Below are 26,868 nucleotides of genomic sequence, written 5' to 3'. Positions count from 1 at the left end.
GTGGTTTACTCAGAGCTCTGAGAACAAGCACACTGACGGTGACAGCGCCTCAGATCGTCTAGCGTGTCAATTATGCCGCTCTTCTGTCAGAGACAAACCCTTGAGCAGTTGCTCATTTAAGAGCCGGTTTTCAGGACTCATGAAGTGGCGTTTGCTGGCACTCTTCATGGTTTTCCGTCTCTGTCAGGCGAGCGAGGCCACGGGTTAGAGGAGGCAGTGTGTCGGTCCTGTGCACACACATGTGTTCCTGTCTTCCCGCCGTTTGTCACTTTGAGCGTTTATGTCAGGCGGACAGAGAGCAGCATTTCTGAGCGTTCAAGGCCGAATGTTCAGCCCTAATTCATAACCCTGCCATGAAAGCATGATGGGAAAAAGCACTGCTGCCTCTGAGGCGAGGAGTGTTTAGGCATTTCTGTTCTTACGATTAATTGTGGTGGAATGGAGTGCGGGCTGCTTGTGATGGACCATCTGTTCAGGGCCTGTGTTTCTGGAACATGCAACGCAGTTATGTTCTGTGTGCTTATTGTTATTTTCCTTTCCTGGAAAGAGTCAATCATATATAGTGTCTTTAGTTAAACCAATTCCAGATGTCATGTGAGTGAACTGGGGCAATAAAATGACTGACTGAAGAAATTTAGAATGGTTTCAGAGATGGCGGAGGACAGTTTGAACAAATCAAACACACAGAGAGAGAGTTTCCATTGTTTAAATGTAGAAGTTCACAGACACAATGAGCTTGAGCGCCAGCAAACATCCAGCACTGCGTGGAGAGTGAACATTCATTTAACTCTCAGCTGTAATGCATGACATTCACAGACGCCAACTTAAAAAATGGAAATTTTGGCATTAACTACATAATACAGAAATATTTCCCTAAATTATATACTGATGGTATGTAGTCCTTTGTAAAAAAAACAATAAAAAAATAAAAAGGAGAACAAATAAGTGCACTTAATTGTATGGAAGGTGCACTTGTACTTCAAATGCTAAAATTATACTTTTAATGTACTGTACTTGCAGATGATATAATATCAATGAAATAAAAGACCACTTAAGTGTATTAAAGTGAGACACTTTTATGACTTTTAACAAGTGTGCTTTTTACAGTTTTTCTCGATTTTCTCACAACTATAAACACAACCTCAAAACTACACACCAACTTGTGCAAACTTCAAACTTCCAAGTCAAAGTCAAACATTTGGTAAAACTTTATTTCAATAGTCCACTTTTGACATTCTACTACTAGTAAGTAACTTTGCAACTCCATGTCACCTAGCAGTCATTAGAGTATTAGTAGATCGTCTGCTTAATATCTTCTAACACTTTATTTTGATGGGTCCACAACACACAACATACTGACTATCAGAAACTTTGCAAGTAAATGTAAACTTATTCTACTAACCCTAAACCTAACCTAACAGTCTACTCAGAGAGTTAGTTGACATGTAGCTGCAAATTAATGAGAATTAGTTGATATGTAGTTACAAAGTTACTTATAGTTAGTCAAATGTCTAAAGTGGACTATCTGTCACACTTTACCAGGGAGCAAGGAATGAGGGAGAGAGGAGTACTTCAAAACACAGTCAATAATAATCCAGACATTCATGAGACACAGGAACACATGGAACAGACGTTCAGAACCGACAAACACTAACTGAAAGGACTGGGGCTTATAAAGACAGGATAACGAGGGACGAAAGGAGACACACCTGGAATCAAATTAATCAATCAACGAGAGGGAGAAACTGGGTCACAGGGAATACATGGGGAGCAAAAAACAACAAAACAGTCCATGATCCTGACATCACGCCCCATCCCGGAAGGTGCATCCTTGCACCGTAGAAACATCCAAAGGGGAGGGGTGGGCAGGAGCTAAGGAGGAGGACGGAGGACAGGGAGGGGAGGGGGCCAGCAGACAGAGACCAGGGAGGCGACGAAGGTGGGTGGAGGGAAGAGACAGGAGGGACCCAGAGCAGGAGGAGCACAGCTGGACCCAGGCCGCAGCCATGATGGTGGCCCACGGTGGAGTCGACAGAGGAGGAATGGCCGCCGACTCCAGGGGGCCGACCAACGGCGGCGGAGCAGGTGGAGGAGCCCGAGGCGGAGGATCCGGGGGACCAAGGCGGAGCAAATGGTGCCGGCGACTGAGGCGGAGATGGGGATCCAGATGGCCGGGGTGGAGCCGGAGCGACAGAAGACTGAGGAGGAGCCGAGAGGATTAAGGAGCCTGATGGAGCCAGATGGACGAAGGGACGAGGCGCAGCCGGAGGAGTGTAGTCTCGAGGCTCAGAATGGTCGACGCCAGACCAAGGCGGAGCCGGAGGGATGAGGGAGCCTGGCGGAGCCAATGGACAGATGGGCCACAGCGGAGAGGAGGGAGCTAGGACCCATGGTGGAGCCGACGGGTCAACGGACCGAGGCAGAGTCCAGGCCTCAGAGGCGGGAGGCGGAGTCGAGGGAAACTCCGACCACGGCGATGCTGGAGGATGGCAGTCCCGCCCAGCTCGCACTGCATAGATGGTGGGCTGAGGGCGAGCAGAGGGGCTGCCAGATGGCAGTGGTGGAGTAGGCAGGAGTGAGTGGGAGGGCGGGCATTTGAGAGCCTCCAGTCTACCAGGGTTGACCTCAGGAACGGGATCAAACACTGGAGGATGCTTACGGGGAGCAGGCACAGGTGGGCGCTCTGGAGGAGTGTACACTGGAGGGCATTTTCGAGGAGCAGGCACTGGAGGGTATTGTCGAGGAGTGGGCACTGGAGAATCGGGAGCCCCCTGAGGGCTGGACAAGGGAACCAGAGACGAAGGAGGGCTAGATGGAACCAGCGGGGATGACGGAGAGAGGAGAGGGGACAGTTAGATCTCCAGAGCAGTCTCCCAGTCTGTCAGATCCTCCTCCATGTCCAGCAGCCCCAGCTGTATAATCAGATCACTCTCTCCGCGCTCTCATTGTCCACGGCATTCTCCCAGGTGGCAGGCTCTGTTGCCGGCTCTCGAACCTTGACTGACATAATCAGCAGCTCTGGTTCCGCGGCTATCTTCAGCACTGTAGCGGCATGCGTTCCGCACAGTGGAGAGATGGTGGGCTGGGCACTGGGTGGGCTCGGGGGAGACTGTGAGGGGAGATCCGTTTCTCGGCAGGATTCACTCCATGAAGGTGGTGAAATCCTCTCGAGGACTATCTTCGGATGACAACGCTCTGCACGCGGTGTTCAGGCTTGCAACTTTAAGAAAAGTTTACTTTCATTATACAGACGGATAACAAGATGGCGCCGCTGTGTTCGGACGCCGTTCGGGTCGCTCCGCTGAGATTTTGCTTCAACTTTCTTTTTTACTTAGTTTTACTTTCTCTTTTTACACATCTCACGTCGGCACTGATCACCTACAACATAGAAACACTTTTGGACATTGGAAACCGCTACACCAACCTGCTTCAGGACACTTTATCCTGCGTGGAGTTCACAAATCCTGCGTGGCCTCTGGAGATTCTTCAGAACGCGGAGATAAACAATACCCCCCCGAGGCGACGGATCAAGAAACACCGCGGGAAGCGCGCTGGAATTCGAGTCAGACTCAGGAAAAGGGCTCACAGTGCTCCTCTTCCAAGCATTCTCCTCGCTAATGTCCAATCCTTGGAGAATAAGATGGACGATCTTAGAGCCAGGATTAGTTTCCAACGGGACATAAGGGACTGTAACATCCTTTGTTTGTCAGAAACGTGGCTTTCGTCCATGGTCCCGGACACTGCTGTAATGCCAAGTGATAACTTCTGTGTCTTTCGGACGGACAGAACAGCAGAGGCCGGTAAATCCAGGGGTGGAGGAGTATGTTTCATGATCAACAAGAAATGGTGTTATCCCAGGAATATCTCCATTCTGTCATGTTCCTGCTCGCCTCATCTGGAACATCTTTCCATTATTTGCCGCCCATTTTGTCTGCCCCGGGAGTTTTCATTGATCATTGTTACTGCTGTGTACATTCCACCACAGGCGGACACCGGCTTGGCTTTGTCTAAACTTCACGATGTGCTCAGCGGCTACATTAACAAACATCCTGACGCTGCCTTCATCATCGCGGGGGACTTTAACAAAGCCAACCTCAGACAGGTCATGCCGAACTTCCATCAACACATATCCTGTCCAACTAGAGGACCAAACACACTGGATCATTGCTACACTCAGTTCAAGGATGCCTACAAAGCCCGCTCACTACCGGCTTTTGGCAAATCGGACCATGCCGCCATTTTTCTAACACCGGGATACAAACAAAGGCTCGTTCAGGAACCTCCGGTGCAGAGAGTAGTGACGCGCTGGTCCTCCCACTCAGAAGCTATGCTGCAGGCGGCTCTTGATGACGTCAACTGGGACATGTTCCAGGGCGAGTTCTTCTGACGTCAGCGAGTTCACGGATGTAGCTTTAAGCTTCGTAAACACGCTAACCGAGCAAGCTACAGAAACAATAACGATAAGGACATTCTCCAATCAGAAACTGTGGGTGGACAGAACAATCCGTGCCGCGGTTAACACACGCACTGCCGCTTACAATGAGGCTCTTCTGTCTGGGAATACGAGCGAGTACAAAGCATCGTGCTATGCTCTCCGTCGTGCAGTAAGAGCCGCTAAACACAGATACAGAGAGAGAATTGAGTCTCATTTCCAGCTCAACGACTCTCGACGGATGTGGCAGGGACTGAGGACCATCTGTGACTTCGGAAACAAATCCTCCGCGGAGGTGAGAGCAGATCCGTTGCTGGCCGACGAGTTAAACATCTTCTACGGCCGCTTCGATGGCAACGGCGGCGGCGCATCTCTGCCGATCAGCGCGTCAGGAAGCAGCAGGCAGAGCAGCGATGATCCTGTAATCACCGTGTCGGAGGATGAGGTTCGGAGGGCGCTAAAGAGAGTGAACGTCAGGAAAGCAGCCGGACCTGATGGGATAACCGGCCGTGTTCTGAGGTCCTGCGCCGATCAGCTCGCTGGTTTGTTCACATCTATCTTTAATGAGTCCCTTGCTACCTCCGTGGTTCCCACCTCATTCAAAAAATCCATCATTATCCCTGTGCCAAAGAACAATAAACCCTCTTGCCTGAATGACTATCGCCCAGTTGCCCTCACATCTATAGTCATGAAGGTTTTTGAGAGACTTGTAAAGAGCCACATTTGCTCCTCCATCCCTGATACTCTGGACCCTCTTCAGTTTGCCTATCGCCCAAACAGATCCACGGACGATGCCATTTCTCACGTTCTCCACTCTTCCCTCACACACTTGGACAGCAACAATGGGAATTATGTAAGGCTGCTATTCATTGACTATAGCTCAGCTTTCAACACTATAGTCCCCATCAAGCTGGCATCTAAACTCACAGACCTCGGCCTAAACTCCTCACTCTGTGACTGGATTCAAGACTTCCTCACCGGCAGACCTCAAGTGGTGAAAGTTGGCCAGTTCACCTCAACCTCCATCACTCTGAACATAGGAGCCCCACAGGGCTGTGTCCCGAGTCCCCTGCTCTACTCTCTCTACACGCATGACTGCGTGTCCTCTCACAGCTCCACATCTATTGTCAAATTCGCTGATGATACTGTGGTTCTGGGCCTCATCTCCAACAACGATGAGACCGCATACTTGGATGAGGTAGAGAGTCTCACATCATGGTGCCAGGACAACTGTCTCTCTCTGAATGTGAGCAAAACTAAAGAGCTGATCATGGACTTTAGGAAGAGACAGCAGCAGCCCTACACTCCTCTTATGATCAGTGGGACCCCTGTGGAGAGGGTGAGTAGCTTCAAGTACCTCGGTGTAAACATCTCCGAGAACCTGACTTGGACTACACACATCCAAACACAGGTCAAGAAAGCCAGGCAAAGACTGTACCATCTGCGACAGCTGAGGAAATTCAGGGTCTCACCAGCAATCCTGAAAACTTTCTATTCAGGGACCATAGAAAGTGTATTGACTCAGTGCATCTCAGTGTGGTATGGAAACAGCTCCAATCAGGACTGCAAAGCACTACAGAGAGTTGTGCGCTTAGCTGAGCGCATCTCAGGGTCTGCTCTCCCCTCTCTGCAGGACATCTACCTCAAACGCTGCAAAAATAGAGCTGTTAAAATCTTCAAGGACTCAAATCACCCTGGTAACCATCTATTCACTTTGCTCCCATCTGGTAAGCGCTTCCGTAGCCTGATGGCAAAAACTGAGAGACTTAGGAGGAGCTTCTTCCCCCAGGCCATCAGGCTCCTAAATTCTAACTCTGTGTCATAACATCACTTGACTCCATGTAATATCACCATATCAATAAGCTATTCATCATTTTTCTCTACCTCATATTGCTGCTATTTAAATACCCTGGACAACTTTTTGCACATTATTTTTGCACATTCCTCTTATTACTATTTAAGTCAACAACATACTGACCTGCACATTTATATTTATATTTTTTATCTTATCTTATCTTATCTTTTATTTTATTTTATTCTTTTATTTATTTTTTTTCTACTTTTCTTCTCTTAATATTTGTATACTTTATAATTGCACTGTCCTTGGAGCGGACCTGACCTACATTTCACTGCTGGTTATACTCTGTATAATTGTGTATGTGACAAATAAAACTCTTGAATCTTGAATCTTGAATCTTGAATCATTACACTACTGTAAAGAGATCTTACAGTAGATGAAAAGCACTAGAAGATAAAAATTACGGTTAAATACAACTGAATATACAGTAAACACACTGGAATATACTGTATTATATATTATATACTGTACTGAATTTACTGTAGAGCTATAAATAAATAAATACAGCATCCTCTGCCAAGTTGCATTACAGTATTAGTAATATACTTATTAGTTATACTATAGCAGTTTCTTAGTCTTCTGAGAAAAGACTTTCTCTGCCTCCCCTCGACAGTCGACTCTCGGTTCTGCACAAACACATGTAAGAAGTACTTGGCTACAAATCAGTTCAACAGTTATAGTTTAACTGTGTGCTACAGTATTTACAGTACAAAGAGCAATGAAAGTTTTCTGATCTGAAGTACTGTAATTGTAATGTGTAAGTCAATTAAAAACCCGGTAGATGATCCTGCAGGCAGCTTCCTTACGATCATTACATCATTACACAAGAACATGCTCAACTATAGTGCTTGATATTTCATCAGCAACAAATGACATTTGACCTTGTCCCCTTCATTTTCCTTTCTCCTCCTATTCCTCTTTGTCTCGCACTACCAGGATTCATTTCCCAAAACACATAACCACCTGTGCTCTTGTTCATATCATCCTGAGATTCTGACTGCTGTCATCAGTTTTGCTACTGAATGTTCACACAGGGATAAATCTGTGCTAATTGAAAGTGTGTTAGCATTTGAAAAATGTGCTGAAAATGTATATTGTTTTGCAGATTGTGGAGCATGAATGACAAGTGTTCATGGACTTGTGGTCCTTGAATGCATTTTGTCTGAAAGCAATGAAAAATGATTCACAATTTGTTTAGCATAGACCTCTGTTTCACGTGTGAACAGTTTTGAAAATGTGGGTTCGGTATTGAACAATGCTTGTTAGCAATTGAAAAAAAAGGTAATTCCTGTTAGATTTTTGTGTGTTACATAGAGAATTGTGTGTTGTGTTTTGCAAAAAGTGTTTTATGAAATTGAAAACTGAGTCAAAGGCTGAGAATTAGTGTATGGTTTTGCAGATTTGGTGTGTGCTTCTGCTGTTTGAGTGTCAGCTTTCAGAAACTGTGTGACAAGGAAAGATTCTGTGTGCAAGCAGTTTAGAAAAAACTGTAAGGATCTGGATGTGTCTTCAGGTTAGGTAGCACTTTTCCAGAGATATGAGATGCTTGGACAATTGTTGATGCAGCTAGAAGGAGCTAAAGCATTATAAGCTGCAACCAGTGATTAACACTTAGGCTACAGTTTTTTTTCAACTGCTTGCACACAGACTCTTTACTTGTCACAGAGTTTCTGAAAGCTGACACTCAAACAGCAGAAGCACACACCAAATCTGCAAAACCATACACTAATTCTAAGCCTTTGACTCGGTTTTCAATTTCATAAAACCCTTTTTTTTTTGCAAAACACAACACACAATTCTCTAACACACAAATCTAAGAGGAATTAATATTATGGCAAAGGTGTTTGCAAATGTCTGCTTTTGAGATGTGTTTGTGATATTTTGAATGCAGTGCTAACAGTGAGGAATTTAGCATTTTGTCTGGGCAATTCTTGGATTTGTGCGTTCAGTTTTGAAGAAGAGAGGCAAAGTTTTGGAAATGTGTGTAAGCAGTTGAAATAAACTGTAATAGCAGTTCTTCAGTCTGCAGTGAGAAAGTTCAGGGCGTGTGTGTGTGTGTGTGTGTGTCTTATGGTTGGATGGAGGTTTGCAGCTGTTGTTGGGCCGGTCCGCTGGAGACTGAAGGCTGAATGAAGCAGTTCTTGACCTCAGATCTGCGCTGGTCTGCTGAATGAACTCTATGTCCAGTATAAAGCGCTGAATCTTATGTTATCTGTAGAGACTGAGATCACAGTCACACTCTACAGTCCCTTCAGACACCAAATGATGTCAGACTGCCTTAATGCTCTTGTTTGTAATTAGCTCTTAACTGTCGTCAAGGTCATTTAATTTTCACCTTTACTTAAATTACTTGCAGTGACCCGGTATAATGAGCAGGTAATTTGCCAACAGCTCCCTGGAAGCCTCCTCTAAACGCTCATTAAATCTGCATGCGCCGAGGGAGCGCTCTCAACAACAAATGCTTCCTCGCTCTCTATTCATACCACAACACGACGTAATTTGATCAACGCAGGTTAGACACTCACGTCTTTCAGACAAAATAAGATAAGAAGAGAGAAAAGCAGGCTAAATATTGTTTTGCCTTGTTCTGATTGATTACTCGTCAGCCGTTGCAGCTGGCGCTCAACAAGAAAGATCAATCAGCCAATTAAATCATTATTTTAAAGGCTAAATCCAAATGTGCAAAATAAGCGTGTGGAACAGGCGGCGACACTGGATATAATTCCTGTTATTAATCATGATTAGAGAGAAGTGCGATGTTGTGCTGTTAGAGGCTGAGTTTGAGCTCTTGTGAGTGTGTGTGTGTGTGTTACAGCTTTAAAACATATGTAAAACTGTATGACACAGATGCATTATAATGTACAATGTTATACCTTCAAGCCATAGGAAACTGAATAATAATAATGGAATAAAAACAAAGTTATAACAGGTTGTTAAATTGCAGGAGTTTTTTTATTTCAAATGAATTCCTTTAAGTTGTCTTCCACTGTTGTTCTTCTCTTTTGTTCTTCTTTTCTTCTCATAAGCTTAACTCTAAATCTTGCTGCTACAAGTTACTGTACAAAACTGCACTGAACAGAAGAATGCTGTCGCTAACAGAACAACCTCAATAATGTCGTCATCCATGGCTAATCAAACAGACCTAACGTGTTAATTAGCAGTCAGTCTAGTAGGTGCAATTGTATGAGTGAATCGCTGATCCTCTGTCATGCCGCAGGTCTTCAGCGCTTCATGTGCATGTTTGCTGTGGATGTCTGGATTCATCAGCTTGGTCACACAGTGTTTGTTTATTAGTCATGAGTTCATTATCATTCCTGTAGTTTGAATAGTAGATCATGACACCAACAACACCAGTGTCCTGGGTTCACTATGCAGGGAACGCATGAACTGATTGAATGTTTTCTATGATTTAAGTCACTTTAGATAAAAGTGTCATTGATGTAAAGTGTATAGGCCTACCTAATGATGCCTGATGGATGATTTTTAAACACAGAATCTCAACCGTACGACCCACTAGAACGAATGAGCTTCTGTTGACCATATCTGATGATCTCTAGGAATCAGAATCAGGATCAGAAAGAGTTTGTTCACACACTCAAGGAATTGGTCTTGTAGTGAAGTGCAGACAGTGTAGATATACTAACACAATAATAATAACACCAAGGCAACATTTACAATAGTGCATTTTTGTTTTAAAACGCATAACTTTTGCTACAGTTACGCCTGTCATTTACACTGACTGCACAGACAAAGAAATTAAATATAATACAATACAGCAGTAAAAATATAGAAAGAATATAGACAGATTTGTATATTTCTCTATACTGTAAGCTATTCACAATTTGGTATGTGCGTTGTTTAAAGTTTAAACATGAATCCAAGCCTAAATTAAATCTGTTCATCAATATAAAGCAATTGTGTCTCTTCAGACGACTTGAATAAAACCATTCACATGACTTACTCTTACGATGTCCTTTTAAACTGGGTTTTGGTTTTGCATTAAAGTTTTGACTGCACAGTGAATTTTAATGGACGTACAGTATTATGGCAATATCACAAATATCTTCATTTGTGCTTGGAGTGACATGAGGGTTAGTAAATGATTTTATATTCTTGTTTTGTATTGCACCGCTGTAGAATATACATGCATCAATACAAGCATTTCAATCTACAAGTGTCACATGACTAATAAACGAAAGACAGTAGATTGTGTGAGAATTGATGGTAATGCAATCAGAGAAACACGTTTAGTCTGGACTGATGGATTCAGTTCTTGAGCTGTTATTGTGTGCTGGAGCGTCTTGTCTCTCTGTCTCTAAACCTCCTTCTTCGCTAAAGCATGATGTCCTCAGAGCTAGTCATGACACAGCCAGCTGGCCATCTGTGAGAAACACACATACTGAATCAGTTTGACCGCTGATACTCGCCTGCTCATCCACTCAATTCAGAGATACAGCAGGATGTACTGTATTACGCTAAAACATCAGATAAGTCAGATGTCCTTGAGGTTGGTTGTCAATTTTGTGCATGAAGTTATGTGCCTTTTGAAGCCAAAGTCAAATTATCTTTAATGATCACAGATGGAAATTATGTCAATACCTGAAACCTTGAACACACTTCAAAAGCTGTGTTAAACGTTCTTCTCCAGAATTTCACAGTGTTTAACAGTGGAAGCTGCTTACAATACAGTAAGCAAGGCTGTTTTAAATGTATTATGCCAGACCAAACACGTATGAAAGTAACTACACATATTTTTGTCTTCCTTGACACCAGACTTTGTGTGAGTAAGAGCATTAAACATATTAAATGAAGCACATTACTGCGTGTTTTTCCTCTAATGTTGCCATATTAGCGAACAAGCCGTCTGGGACTCGTTTCATAAATATTGAAGTGCTTTGCTCCAACGTAACCTCCTGCTCTTCATTATGCTCGATGTTTTATTCATAAATCCCATTTCCAAATTTGTCTTTACCAAGCCCTGAAAGATGAATGTGATTTTGTTGACCCCCCCCCCCCCCCCCCCCCCCCTCAACATCTCTCCCTCTCTCCATTTTGCAGTTTGTTATTTATTCATGAGATGTTGTTTGGTTATTCATGAGAGCAGAAGCATAAATGCCTCACAACCATAAATGCTTTCGTTGTCAGAGACTAAATCTGAAACAAAAGTCCAGCAAAACTCCATCTGCTGACCTCATGCCAAAATGTATTTTCTTAAAAAAAGCTACATTTCATAGTAAATTAAAACAATGCAATATGTATAAGAACTTCATGTTCGTATTTAGAGTTGACTAGCTAATTAGCTTGTTCAAGTGTTTGGTTTGGGTTAGTTCTAAACTGAGGACACTGCTAAAAACCTGCGATGAGTTTATGAATGTATATTAATGTGTTTGGTGGGAGTGTTTGTAAGGTGGTCATCCGGACGGTTTTAGGTCAGTCTGGTTTTGAAATGCTATGTCCATCTACCAGTGCAGGCTTGAGCCGGACACTCATTTATCCTCGTTTTAAGATCATTGTTTTATACTTTTATACAAAGGAAAGGAAAGGACAGGAAAGGACAGGAAAGGAAAGGAAAGGAAAGGAAAGGAAAGGAAAGGAAAGGAAAGGAAAGGAAAGGAAAGGAAACGACGTTACAGGCTCGCGGGAACATACGGGAATGTGGGTGACTGCAGTCATTGGTCAGGCACATGGACCTCGGACGGGACTCCGGCTCGGGATCGGAGACTCTCCAGACACCGGATGACCGTCTCCTTCCAATTCAGGTTGGAGGTGTCTGGGAGCTTCATTGACTGATGGTAAGAGATCCCGAGCCAGAACAGTGTCTTGAGGACTTTGTCTTCGAGGGAACTGGTGAGGGCGAGCGGCACAAATGCCCTTGCATAATTGAATGGCTCGGGATTACCGTGTGCCAGGGAAATGAACAGGGTTCGGTCATCCATTCCTTTGCGGGTCCAATCTTCTGTTACAGTGTGTTAAGGCAGGAAGGCGCTGGAGACAACAGGAGGTTTTGTGAGAAGCAACATTTAATAGAAAACTCAGGATATCTGAGAATACACACATAAACATAACTAAGATCGGACAAAGACTGCAACGAAACTGAGTGTTTATAAAGATCAGGAAACAAAGGAGTAAACAAGATGACTAATACAAAATAGGTGAATGTAATAAACGATGATTAACAAATGACAGGAACCGGAACAATACCAAATAAGGATAAACCGGAAACTAGACATGTATACACGTAACAGAAACATGTTTTTTGAAGGAAATATTGCTATCAAAAAGTACGCCTAGGTTCCTAGCTGATGACGAAGAATTTACAGAGCAGCCATCAAGTATTAGACAGTGATCTAGGTTATTACATGTAAAAGCTTTTGGTCCAATAATTAACACCTCTTCTTTTACTGCCACAAATTGATGGCGGTCAGATAAGTATGATTTTAACCATGACAGTGCACTTCCTCTAATGCCAACATAATTTTCTAGTTTATTTAAAAGAATGTTGTGGTCGATAGTGTCAAACATGGAGCTAAGATCCAGTAGCACTAATAGAGAGATGCAACCGCAATCAGATGATAAAAGCAGGTCGTTTGTAACTCTAATGAAAGCAGTCTCAGTACTATGATATGGTCTAAAACCTTACTGTAAATCCTTACATATATCATATTGTGCATGATGGAAGTCCAGCCAGAAGAGCAGTAGTCCAGTCTAGAAATGACAAAGGCCTGGACAAGAAGTTGTGCAGCATGCTCCTTTAGGAAGGGACAGATCTTTCTGATGTTGAGCAATGCAAACCTGCAGGATCGAGCAGTTTTCTGCAAGATTGAGCAATTAATCTAATGGCATTTATTGACTACACTTAAGAACATGACACGTCATCTATACTAGGGTTAGAAAACAGGTCTTCACAGGTAGTATGGAGGTAGAAGAGCATCCAGAATCAAAAAACTGCATGACATGCTGTCTATTAAGATGCCGTCATCGGTTTCGGTTGAAATAAGCAGAATGACTTAATATGTAATTGTGTTTTCAACATTTTATTCTGGATGTGGAATCACAAGCGTTGGAAGTCAGTAAGCTAAAGCTTATATGAAATTGCTCTTGATCATTAGACATAAGGATGTGATAGAGTCTGAAAGAGGTATTATGAGAAAGATCTTCATAAACCAGAGTCTGAAGGCAGCTGTCTTAGATTACAGACACAGCCTTTGTCGATTTGTTTTCAGCAGTGTCCCATTAGTCCTCCTGTATTTTAGCCCTCACATTTGCCTTGGTTTTATCAGGTTTTGTTCTTGGATTTTAGTGTTTTCCTATGTTAAATACAGCTGCATGATCTTCTTGCTCTCAGTAAGACTCTCTGTGTAACAGTGATATTAAAAGTGTATTCATCAATAAATGGACGGAGGCATCTGTGAAATTATGAAATGTAAAAGTTTAAAACAAGGTTCTGTAGCAGACAGCAGATCACCAGTGGTCTTACATGTGGTTAATGAAGCTACAGGATGACCTGTGCAGCTCTTTGACCTGAAAGTAAACAGCTATTCATGTCTGTAGAGGGAAGGAAAGCAGCACAAAACCTCCATCAGCGAATGCTGCAGAGCAGAGCCGTAGGTCACAGCCAGAGTTACAGAACACAGAAGACTGAACTGTAGGAGCCGCTGCAGGTCTTTATCAGAGATGAGGTGAGATGTTGAGCGAGGAGGCTGTGAAAGCCCACAGCGGGTGCGTGTGTGTGTGTGGACCGCGGGTCATGAGAGCTGCTATTAATACACTCCTCTATGGCTGAATTATATCCACATGCTCCGCTTAAGCTTCTGTTACAAATGATTCATTCTTTAATAAAAATGAAAAGACTGGTGACAAACACAAAGGTGAAAGAATCAACACCAGACACAGGAGAATACTGTATATTTTGATCAAAAGCATTGGCTGGGAACTTTGGAAAATTATATGCTTTTGTGAATGTTTTATTTTTTTTCCCCTCACAAGTAAACTTGACATAAAACATGCCATCAAGAGATAAATGGAATCACTATTAGTCAGTGTTGGGAAGATTACTTTGGAAATGTAATAGGTTACAGATTACAAGTTTCCCTACTTAAAATGTAAAAAGTAGTGTAACTTTTCAATTACTTTATTAAAGTAATGTAACTGATTACATTTGATTACTTTTTGATTACTTTTCTAAATTTCTAATGTTTTCAGCTGTTAATCATTTTCAAACATGTAAACCAGGCAGGGTAAACCTTACTCAACACTGATAACTAAGATAATAAAGATTATAATATTTTAATTTTAAAGTAGACATTAGATGCAAAATATCTTCATTTGCATATAAATGTGTCTTAGCAGTGTGTGGACACAACCACCCTACAATGTTACAAATTCACTCCTTTTTTTAATCCCCAAGAACCTAAACAGTCTCAATTATCAAGCCATTTTGATTTTGGAGTGAATACCAGCGCTCTCTTCCACCCTCAATACCACGACTAAGGTGAGACCCTTGAGCAAAAATCGAACCCCCTACTGCTCCCCGTGTGCTGCAACAATATGGCTGCCTAATGCTCCGGGTGTGTGTGTGTGTGTGTGTGTGTTCGTTCGTTCGTTCGTTCACTGCTGTGTGTGTACACTTGGATGGGTTAAATGTAGGGGACATATTCCGAGTATGGGTCACTATACTCAGCCACACGTCACTTCACTTCTCCACTTTCACTAAATTAGTTTATGTCTGGCTGCGCAAATCATTTACTCCAGACTGCTTTCTGAATGAGGGACAATTCAAGGCAGGTTTTGTTAAAAAGTTAAAACTCAAGGATGGAGCAGTACCCATTGTTCATGGTCCAGCTGCTCCTCCAGAAGAAGTAAGTCTCACTTTTTATTTTTTATGATTATTTGCGAATCTTTGCTCTTCAACAGAAGAGAGGGGCAGGGTGAGCAGAGCTCATTAGCATGTAAAGAGATAAGCACCGAAACGAGACGCTGTGAACAGAGCTGTTTTTGACAAGATGAAAAGGGTGTTGTTTTTCACGACTTCAAGGAGACCCTAAAGAATCATACCAATTTGTGGAAAATGGGCATCCGATGTCCCCTTTGATGAACAGCCCCCACAAATTCAGACTTACTTTTAGATCATTCTGAGATTAAATACAGATTTAAAATCATAACAAAAAATAGTTTAATAGCTATGAAATTGTTTTTGAAATCAAATCTTTGCATAGCTATGACAGGAAAACTGGAATCAAACAATGCCTTAGAAAAAAAACAGTTAATCTTAAAAAAATAAAGCATATACAGAAACCCTATAGGAAATATAAAAGCTATCGGATAAGCATGTAATAAACTTTTGAAACATTGGTGTTTCATATTTTAGAACAGTCACTGCAACTTATGAAAGAACTCAATTAAATCTGTATGTGGGAGTGTGTGTGAAAAAATCTGATTTAAAGGGCATATTGCAGGTTAGAGACTCCAGTGAGTCGATGTACAGAAAAATACTGTAGGAACTAGATTTTCTTTAAAATATACTTTAAAATACGCTATTAAGGCTTCTGGAGTCGTTTTTGTGAGAGAATTTTACTTCTGCATATGAAACGCGCCAAAACCAGAAGTGACGCATCAAAAGGGAGAGCAGTTCATTTAAACCACAGGAAAACAATGGATCGCAGACAGTTCGGACGCTGAGGAAATGTTTAATGTGTATTTACACTCATATGACGGACCACAGATAAAATGATGAGCCTGCTATGCAGCCAAGAGAGCAGGACAGGCCAGGATTAAACAGAACAACGGTCAGAGAAGACAAATTGAGTTGATGTGAGGAGAACAGGGCAGGTGTTTGGTGAGCGATCAGTGTTAGCTGACAGATATACACACGTTAGCTAGTAATCAGGCAATAGCAATGCTAGTATTGATACTACCAGTAATAGAAACTAATAAGCGTTGATCAGGTGTGTCACACTCGTTAATATCCGACACTAACGTTACGTGATAGTGGTTCCTTATCACCGCAGGAGAGAGAGATAAACACGTTTTTGATTCATAGGTGCTTGTGTGGGAAATGCGAGGAAAGCATAGACCTCTCCAGGCCAGCAGACACATGTTTTAGGGCAGAAATCATTTATTACTGAAATATAACAGTTTTCCCGGTAAAGACAGTAAATTACACAAAGCCTCGCAGCACCGGACTTTGAACTTGCAGCTCTCATGTTTATTTAATGAAATCATAGCCTTTTGAAGTCATATTCGTCATATTCAGCCATATCGCAATTCTTGTCTTTCCGTCTCCAAATTTAAGACCTCTTGAAATCATAATTAAGACTTTCTTGTACAATTTAAGACTTTTTAAGACCCCGCGGAAACCCTGTCCAGGATTCCCCAACGATGCATAACAAGCCTCAGTCAACTAATACAGTATCAAAAGAATACACTTTATTCATGATTCTGAGATCTGAGGTCTTATATCACTGTATTTGTTCACTGAGGCGCGTTACGCATTGTTGGGGAATCCTGGAGTGTGGCGTATGAGGGGAACCCCAGTATTACAGCACAGTGTCACACAAGCCATGATACAAAGTTACAGAAACTAAGCAACCAAAAGCAATATATGTCTTCCTCAGATGTAATGTTATTTCTGTTCTTCAGCGTTAGGTAAAAGAGCATTATAATCTCCTTTGTGTTAGAGAAAGCTGCTTACATGTAGGCTACTGGAAACAGCAAAGATGTTGAATTAAACATACACACAATCAGCTTTTCCACATGTTTATACTGGCACCGATAATCAAAACTTCTACTTAGCGCTTGCTCCATTTCTGCAAATCAGTTTTTGTAAATGAATGCCTTGATCCACATATGTCCTTCATCAACAGCTGCTTGAGCCACCTGCTGGTGAGCGACTGACATCAGCTGGAGATCATGCATCGGCGCTCTACTACAATTCCTGCGGGTCCCGGATGTGCAACGCTGAGTTTTCTGCTAAATTTTAACCACTGAATTTGTGACAGCGAATTTGGAAAGTTAAATAAAATGACCGAAATTTGCCTGTCGAATATTATACATTGTATTTTTAAACAGACTGAATATTTTGGAAGTGAATTCTGGAAGGTGAATATGAATTATTGAATTTTTAATTATGAAAATGTGTGTGAAATATTTTGAATTGATATATTCACAGCTTAAATAAACAACTATGTTAAATTTCAGGACCTAAAAATGCAAGTCCTGGAAATACAATGCATTAAAATGCAAGCACTGTTAATTGCAATGCATCTTTTTTTTTTTTTTATTTGTGTAATTCAGCATGCTTTATGTTTCAAAAACTATTGTCATTATTCTGCTTCCATAGTCGTGACAACGGAGATGTGAGTCCAAATACAGGCTTTAATAAAAAATGTAGTCAGACAGGCAAGGTACAGTACCAGCAAACAGTAGCAAACAAGGTAATCCAAAAACAGGTGAAAGTCAGGGCAGGCAGCCAACAGTCATAAAACAGATAAACAGTCAAAGATAAACACACGAAGAAGGCAAGGAAACATGGATAAACACAGAAACTATTAAATGTTACAGGCTAACAATATCCAGCAATAGACGGTGTGTGTGTGTGCGTGCGTGCATGCGTGGATGTGCATCTTAAATAGTGTGAGCTTGATAAGGTAATGAGATACAGGTGACTGCAATTGGTGATGAGTCCGGGCAGATGATTATGGGTAATATAGTCTGAGAATATGACAACAGTCTGGAGGGGAGTGACAATAGTCAGGAATGGAGTGCCCTCTAGTGGAGCTCATGGACACTCAAGCTGGTGATTGTGATAAAAACATACATCACACATAATTACATAGGTGTGTGTGTCCGTGTGCGTGTGTGCGTGTGTCCGTGTGCGTGTGTGCGGTGTAGTACAGGGATTTTTTTTTTTTTTTTTATATAGTGAATTAAAATATTTTACCAAAAGATTCTTTCAGAAGCTTCCAGCAATCAGACTCCATCCATTCAGTCTCAGAGTGTGAATCTATGGCGGATATGTTTTGTCATCCTGATGAAGGGTATGTGACTCGACCAATCACAGCTGTGGTCTTCAGAGAACATTCAGAAATAATGTTTTCATAACTTAGTGAACCATTAGCAAAACTTAGAACCTTTTTTAATTTTTTTTGATGGGGAGTTTTCTGGTCTTTAATAATGTTCTCAAAACATCAGCACAAAAACATTATTGATACATTGCCCATGGATCATTTTATTTCTGAAATGTTGTTGTTGGATGCTTTTTTATGTTACTATTGGTTTCAGAACGTTCAGAGAACATTCAATTGTAAAATTCACAAAATGTTGAATTAAAAACATTATTGTTCCTTTAACATTCATATAACCAATAAAACTCCTTAAAAACATTTGTGTCATGACAACTGTCAGAGGGATTGGCATGGTAATGTACATGACAAGGTAACACTTTATTTCGATAGTCCACTAAAGACATTCTACTAACAGTAAGTAACTTTGCAACTACATGTCAACTAGCAGTCATTAGAGTATTAGTAGACGGTCTGCTTAATATCTTCTAACACTTTATTTTGATGGATCCACAACATACAACATACTGACTATAAGAAACTTTGCAACTATATGTCAACTTACTCTACTAACCCTAAACCTACCCTACTGAGAGTTAGTAGACATGTAGTTGCAAATTAATGAGAATATGACATATAGTTACAAAGTTACTTATAGTTAGTAGAATGTCTAAAGTGGACTATCGAAATAAAGTGTAACCCATGACAATGTTAATGTATTTGGTCTTGGTGGAATAGATCTCCTGCGGCTGAGCAAGTACTGAGACTTGCTAATACATCCACAACATGCTGCTGTGAGCATGTAAGAAATACTACTGCTGCACATATAACTACGGTGGCTGAGAGAGCTCAACGCGCTACAACTTCAGAAAACACATGCAAATAGAAAAAGCACCAGCAAATCAAGAAAACATCTTCATCAGTTTGACAGCAGGTGGGGTAAATGCTCACAATACAAATACATTTTATTTGCAGTGCTTTTCCTTTTGTTTGTGTTGTGAGCATTTGCAGTGTGTATGTTGTCAAACTGACAAAAGTTGTTTTCTTAATTTGCAGGCGTTTTTTTCTATTTGCAGTGCGTTTCGATTTGGTTGTTGTGAGCATTTTCAGCATGTGCGTTGTAAAATTGAGGAAGTTGTTTTCTTAATTTACAGGGGTTTTTTTTTATTTGCAGCACGTTGCGCTCTCTCGGTCACCGTATATAACATATATGAATAACCGCCATATAGCATACATGATCACCCGGTAGCAGATCTATACAGGTGGAACTGGGGAAGGTGGAGGGTTTCTGAAGTGCTGCAACTGTACAGCAAGCATAAGCCAAGTATTTGAATGTTGAGCAGCAACCTCATTGGCTGCTGATACAAAAAGAACCAATGAGCTTCGCTATGTGATAATGATGTCATTATGTCAGATTGAGTTAGACCTATCGGACTGCGCCATCTAGAGTTTCATGACAGAACTTTTTATTTAAAAAACTGGATGTTTTGAATATTCAGAGAACATTCGAAAATAAAGGTTTCATAACTTAATGGGAACATTATCAAAACGCTAGAACATCTTTTAGAACATATTTGAGGCATAAGTATATAAATCGATCCCGTAGCCCAGTTTGCGCCAATGTAATGAAACCGCTGTCTATAAAGAAGCTCCTAACAGCTCATAAAGCCTCATCCTCCTCCTGACCTCTTGACCTCCGATCGCTGTCTCTGACATGAAGACCTACAGCCAGATTTCAGTCCTCCGTCAGAACTTTAATCCACTTCCAGAAGAAACACTTCATCTTCTTTTAGGTAATGGGCATGTTATCGCTCTCCTCTCCTTCTGCTGGCTGACGCTCTGTAATATTTCTCTCTTTCTCTCGGTCTGTTGTCCCTCAGGGCCACAGCGACGCACCGAGGACAGATCATCTTCAAGGACGCTCTGGCACAGCAGCTCTGTGAGCAGGGAGGTGAGGAGCATCTCTGATCCGTAAACTTCAGATGGGTGTTAAAGAAATGACAGAGAAACTAAATATACACACAGTCTGATCTTCAGCATCGAATGACAGAACACACATGCATTCCTATTCAGTAACATGAATAGTATGAATGTTGTGCTCACTGACCATAAGAACATAGATTACTTAGAATACATAAGAATACTTACTAAAAAACTAAAATCGCTTCATCTGTGTGTGCAAAGACAATTGATGCAAACTTTCAACCTGCCAAGAACTCTGAACTACTGAATAACACGCAATATAAGGGCATGAAAGTTTTTTCAGCACTTACACATGAAGATTTTAAAGAAATCCATTTCAAGTTTGAAGGGCTTAAAGCTTTGAGTGGTTAAAGGAATTATAAATATCCCAGCAAGACTGAATACGTGAAATAGAGAAATGGGGCAAATCTCCGTCAGTGATGAGACATGAGCAGATTAGCACACGGCTCAAGAGAAGATCTGAGACTGAGAGCTGCTGAAGCTTTAAGAAAGTGAGCGAGGACAGGGCAGACTTTTGACTGGCTGATAATGTTTCAGAGCGACATGTGCGGTTGTGGGGTTAAGGGTCAACAAGGCTACAATCACTGAATAGAGCGTATTTCAGCAGTGCTGTGGCCTCTAGAGAGCTTCCTATCTTCTCCATAGGCATTTTCAAACAATCAGAAAAAACAACTCTGAGATGAATAACACGTCAACATTCAAAGCAATAAAGGGTATTTAAAATCTGTGAAAACACAAAAATACAAGGGAAAAGTCAATACAGAGTTGTCATTGGAGAGTATCAGTCATGCTAAAATACACTAGCATTAGTCAGTGAGCTGAAATACCCGTCTTCATGTCACTTCAGAGAGCAGACTTTGACCTTAGTTTACATATACTGCTGGAAGAAAGACTCGTCATTAACCTGATGATTCAGATGATTTTATGAAGATTTGTATGTCTGCCCTTTTGAATAAGAAAGGCACTTTTGAAAAAAAGTGTTCATTATGGAAATAAAATAATTTGCTTAAGTGTGATCTTAATCTACTGTTTTTTTTGGACACTTACTGAAAATGTATTATACAGTTAAAATGTTTATTAAATGCAAATACTTCAGAGTGCTTATTTGGATGCACCTAAAAGCAGAATTTGACAGAATTAAAGAATTTACTTTAAATTTTAAAGTACACTGCAAGTGCACATTCAATACCAGGTTACACTTTATTACAGTGTAATTACACCATTATGAGTGAGTTCTATTTTATCTTTATTATGTACCGTACATACTTTATGGTTAAAGTTTGGTTTAAAGTTAGTTGCATGTAATTATGCATAATTTACTGTTATTACTATAATAAGAACATGCAACATGTGTAACAAGGACATTGTAAAATTAAGTGTTACCCACACTTCTTTTTCACAAGGGTACTTGTGTTTTTATTATGTGGTAACTGTGTTTATAAAAGCAATAGGGATGACAGCAGTTTTATTGTGGATAGTGTGATTTTAGTCACTGTTGAACGCAGCATATTGTAAAGTTAAAAATCTCACGGACCAGAAGCATATTTCATCATTTAACAGATTCTGAGCTCAGAGTAGGTCTGTGCTGAAAGCTTTATATGTTATTGTTATGGAGAAAATGAATGGATTTGTACCTCTGAAACCAGACTGCTGCATTTTATTACCCACTGTTTACCATTAGTTTCCATGCAGAAAGAGGAAAATCATCAAGTGTATGAAAGTGAAATGAGCCAGAAGACTAGCTGGAATGAACAGACAAATGACAGCATGTATCCACAGATAAACACATAAAGGCATGCTAAACAGAGACTATCAAAGCGGCAGAACTTCACTGAGAGAGAGAGAGAGAGAGAGCCGCAGATGATGCTAGTATATCAAAGAGTGATATCTGTGACAGGTCGAGATGAGGAAAAGCGACCAGAGAACTCTGCAATTTCCAGCAGCTCCATAAATTAGGGCTTTATGGGACACGCTGGACTCGTATCCCTGAGGATTGATTATCGAAAAGTGACTATAACTCATGGGGGGCGATCAGTGTTGGGCAGAGGAGAGGAGAAGAGGACGATCAGAAGCAGAGGAGATATACGACAGCAGACGCGCGGCCTTTAGATGGAGAGATATGCTAAAGATGAAATATGTGCACCTGGAAAATAATGTCCTGCGCCTCAGACACCCAAACGCTAGCACTCGCGCCCCTTAATAACACACAGTGCCAACTTTCATCTGAATGTCCAGCTTTGCATTAGAGAAGTTGGAGATGAATCGGTCTGCTCCAAATCTGCAGCCGAGGCTCATTGGAAGCGCGGGGCTGTTAAACTGTCAGTATAAGCCGGTTGCATTAGCACAGATCTACAGGAAGAGCGCCAGAGGTAATTAAAGTTCTTAAGAAAGCGATCAAGGATTAAACTAAGCCTGAAACGAGTGTGACTGTCTGCTGTGTTGAACGCCTGATGTATACAGAAGAAGAGGTTGACGAATGAACGGCAGAGAACGAGAGCAGAACTCCACAGACAAAGGTCATGTGCAGAGAGAGGTTATTACACTCATTGTATGTGTGTGTGTGTGTCACATCACCTTTATTTATATAGAGATTTATACAAAACAGAGGGCGTCGAAGCAGATTTACAGTATTAAACAGGAAAATAGTGTGTCAATTATGCAAATAAAATTCCAATCTTCTAAAACAGTTCTAAAAAGAGGACAATAGTAAACAGTCAGTTTTCCAGTTAAATTCAGTTCATTGTTGATTCAGTGATGTCATCTTCCAACTCAGTTCAGTTCTCTTCCATTAGTGTCTGTGCCAGGGGTAGGGTTGCCCCTGGTCTGTGCAATCAAGGCCATAATATTGACAAATATAAAGTGTCCCTATCTAAGCAAGCCAAAGACAACAGTGGCAAGGAACCATTGGTGACAGGAATGGAGAAGAAAACCATGGGAGAAACCAGGCTCTGGAGCCGAAGCTGGTCTGTGCAAGGATTCGTCTGGTTCTTGTGGTCTTTGCTGAGGATTTGTGCCGATGGCCGTCTATGTGATGAAGTCTTCGGATGGGATCTATCTCTAGGGCTTATCTAGTTGTCCTGGTCTCCGCTGACATTCCGGGCTGTAGAGGTCGTCTCTAGGTGTACTATTAGTCTTAATGCGAATAAACAGGACTGAACATCTCATACCTCAAGTAATTGCTCAATCAGTGTTTCAACCGTTGAAAGATATCAACAGAACAGCGCGGAAATAAAATCAAGTTGCATTTAATTTCAGATTCATTTATTTAACCAGGAAAAGACTCACTGAGATTAAAATCTCTTTTCCAGGAGTGTCTTGGCCAAGATAGGCAGTTTGCATATATAAATAAACTACATAGTAACAACAAACACTACAAACCAACATATAACCAGTTAAAAACAATTGCACACCGTTAAGTTGCTCTCTAAATTACATAGTAAGGACTAAGGGCAGCTAACACTAGAAGAGTGTTATACTCGGACAAACAATACTCGGCAAAGACAGAGAGGAAGTTCATGGCTTATAAAGCATGTGTAATCAGTGCAATCAGATGTGTGATCAGAGCAATGTGAGATTGGTGACAGCTGTGTGTCGTCAGTGCAATTGATGATGGGAATTGTAGTCCGTGGGTGAAGAGCAACAGTAGTGTGGTGCAAGAGTCAATATGATGGCAGGGAGACCTCTGATGATGAGTGTGCGGAAGACCATGAACCGGATTCATGACACTGACAGCCAGTGTGTAATTGAATATTATAATATTTTAACAAGTAGCCTAGAAATGTTATTATAAGTTCATTTAAAAACTGCATTAAGTGCAATTTATACGTTTGCATACAGTTTTTTTTTTTTTTAAGTTGAGTGTTGATCATCTATTTAAAAATAAATAGTAATTAAATTAAGTTTGGGTTAAGTTGTTAGGCCTAATTGTAACCTTATAATGTAAAAGGGCTCCCTTTTATGCATAAGCTGAGGTAGCTTTTTAGCACTAAGAAAATTTAAACTATAACTGAATGTATTTAAAGAAAGAGCAACTTGTTCAGTAAACCACTGTTTATAAAAAAAAAAAGTTTAGTTTTTCCCCCTGCTGTACCAAAATCATACCGAACCGTGACATTAAAACCGAGGTACGTACCGAACCATCATATTTGTGTACCGCTACACCCCTACTATCAAATAGCACACCTAGGTTCCTAACTGATGACAAAGAACTGACAGAGCAGCCATCAAGTGTTAGACAGTGTTCTAGGTTATTACATGTGGAGGTTTTCTGTCCAATAATTAACAGAATTTAGCAGTAGGAAATTACTAGCCCTCCAGCTTTTTTACATAAGTGAAAAAGTGAAGTGATATACGGCCATACTCTGAATTTGTGCTCTGCATTTAACCCATCCATAGTGCACACACACAGCAGTGAACACACACACACCGTGAACACACACCCGGAGCAGTGGGCAGCCATTTATGCTGCAGCGCCCGGGGAGCAGTTGGGGGTTTGGTGCCTTGCTCAAGGGCGCCTCAGTCGTGGTATTGAGGGTGGAGAGAGCGCTGGACATTCACTCCCCCCACCTACAATCCCTGCCGGACCAAGACTCAAACCCACAACCTTTGGATTACGAGTCCGACTCTCTAACCATTAGGCCACAACTTCCCTCCTTAAACTATGCATTCAGTTAGTTTCAGTGCATTCAGTTAGTTTCAGTGAGTATCATCAGCATAACAGTGAAAGCTACCATGTTTCCTGATGATATCTCCCAAGGGTAACATGTAAAACGTGAAAAGCAACGGTCTTAGTACTGAGCCTTGAGGTACTCCATACTGCACTTGTGATCGATATGATACTTCTTCATTCACTGCTGTGAATTGATGATGGTCAGATAAGTAAGATTTGAATGATACCAATGCAATTCCACTAATGCCAACATAATTTTCTAGTCTATTCAAAAGAACGTTGGGGTCGATAGTGTCGATAGATCTAGTAGCACTAATAGAGAGATACAGCCACGATCGGATGGTAAGAGCAGGTCATTTGTAACTCTAATGAGAGCAGTCTTAGTGCTATGATACGGTCTCAATTCTGTCTTGAAATCCTCACAGATACCATTTTTCTCTGAGAGGGAACATAGTTGTGAAGATACTGCCTAGTATTTTTGACAGAACAGGAAGATCTGAGATCGGTCTGTAATTAACCAGTTGTCTAGGATCAAGTTGTGTTTTCTTTAATGAGAGGCTTAAAATCAGCCAGTTTGATGGTTTCTGGGACATATCCTAATAACACTGACGAATTTGTAATATTCAGAAGAGGATTTATGACTTTGGAAGCATCTGATGGTAGCATCTTAGATGCATCTTAGATGGTATAGGGTCTAACATATACTGTACATGTTGTTGGTTTAGATTATTTAAATATATATATATACTGTATACAGTTCTTCCTCTCCTATAGCAGATAGGGAGTGGAATTGTTCCTCAGGGGATCTATAGTATATCTGATACTATACTGTAGCTGATGGCTGTATGGTTATAATTTTCTCTCTAATACAGTAGTATCGATCTTGGAAGTAAAGAAATTCATTGTCTGTGTGTATGTGTGTGTGTGTGTGTGTGTGTGTGTGTGTGTTCGTTAAGTGGAAGTGCTGTTTGACTTGTTAGTAAACAGTGTCAGTGTGATAATAGTGAACATTCACAATGACTGCTAGTAAAATCTGTCTCATTAGCCAAACACTTGATAAGGTTTTACTGCATACAGATGAGGACAATGAGGAAAGCCAGAGCCGTCACTCCTGTTACCCAGCATTCATAGCACACAAGTCAACAAAACATTGTTGCTGTTAGTTTCCAGCCTGATCTCATGAGAAACGCTCTGCAAACGTTTTTTCCCTCCGTTTGTCCCTCCTACTACAGGCCAATACAAAGAGACTTAAATACACACAAGCTGAATAAATATCCAAATGATGATCTGTTTACTTTTAAATCAGTTCACCCTGTTTGGATGTTAAATCTGATTATAAAGCTCAGACTTTCTGAAACATTGAAGGCTCTGAATGTCCAGTCTGTGTGCTGAATGAATCTTTAAGTCTGATTTCTGGGATTTGAATCCATAACTTTTGCATCGATGCAGAAAAACCATGCGTGACTTATTTAACAAATATTTGCATTGGCTCAGCTGACTGCAAACTATATTCCACAGCATTAGTAACTGATAACCTTCCTCTGTGATCTTGATTTGTCTGAATGGGAGTAGCGCCACACAGTGGACGTTTGATTGAAAACTGCAGTTTGAACCTGAAGTTACATTCAGAACTCACCCATTACATTCATAGTCACATTTGTGTGTGTGTGAGTTTTGAAAGAAATAGGTCAGCAAATAAAATGGAGCACAGCTGCTTTATTATTATATTGTGATGGATTTTGGGTAAAGATTATATGAGGTTATTGAGGGAAAGATTGACTATATGATTTTTGGTATATCGGTACAGTTGAGAAGATAAAAAGGTTTTTCCAGAGAAGATGAAGGTTTCTGAGTGTAAGGTTTAATG

The 26,868-nt window shown here is 41.1% G+C and overlaps 1 protein-coding gene across 8 annotated transcripts in view; it reads left to right on the top strand.

Moving 5' to 3' along the window:
• Window positions 1-26,868, top strand: part of LOC306842841 (reelin-like) — a 140,707-nt gene that overhangs the window by 34,469 nt on the left and 79,370 nt on the right. For all 8 annotated transcript variants that reach the window (XR_013781786.1, XR_013781787.1, XM_079373969.1 and 5 more), the window contains exon 4: window positions 20,230-20,300. Coding sequence is in view for 6 of the 8 variants with exons in the window: in XM_079373969.1 (XP_079230095.1) it covers window positions 20,230-20,300 (71 nt within the window). In the remaining 2 variants the exon portion in view is untranslated. The remainder of the gene's footprint in view (window positions 1-20,229; window positions 20,301-26,868) is intronic.

Source organism: Barbus barbus (assembly GCF_936440315.1).
Source record: "Barbus barbus genome assembly, chromosome: 23".
Classification (NCBI taxonomy): domain Eukaryota; kingdom Metazoa; phylum Chordata; class Actinopteri; order Cypriniformes; family Cyprinidae; genus Barbus; species Barbus barbus.
The sequence above is the reverse complement of the archived record's forward strand: the minus strand, read 5'-3'. Positions and strand labels throughout refer to the sequence as shown.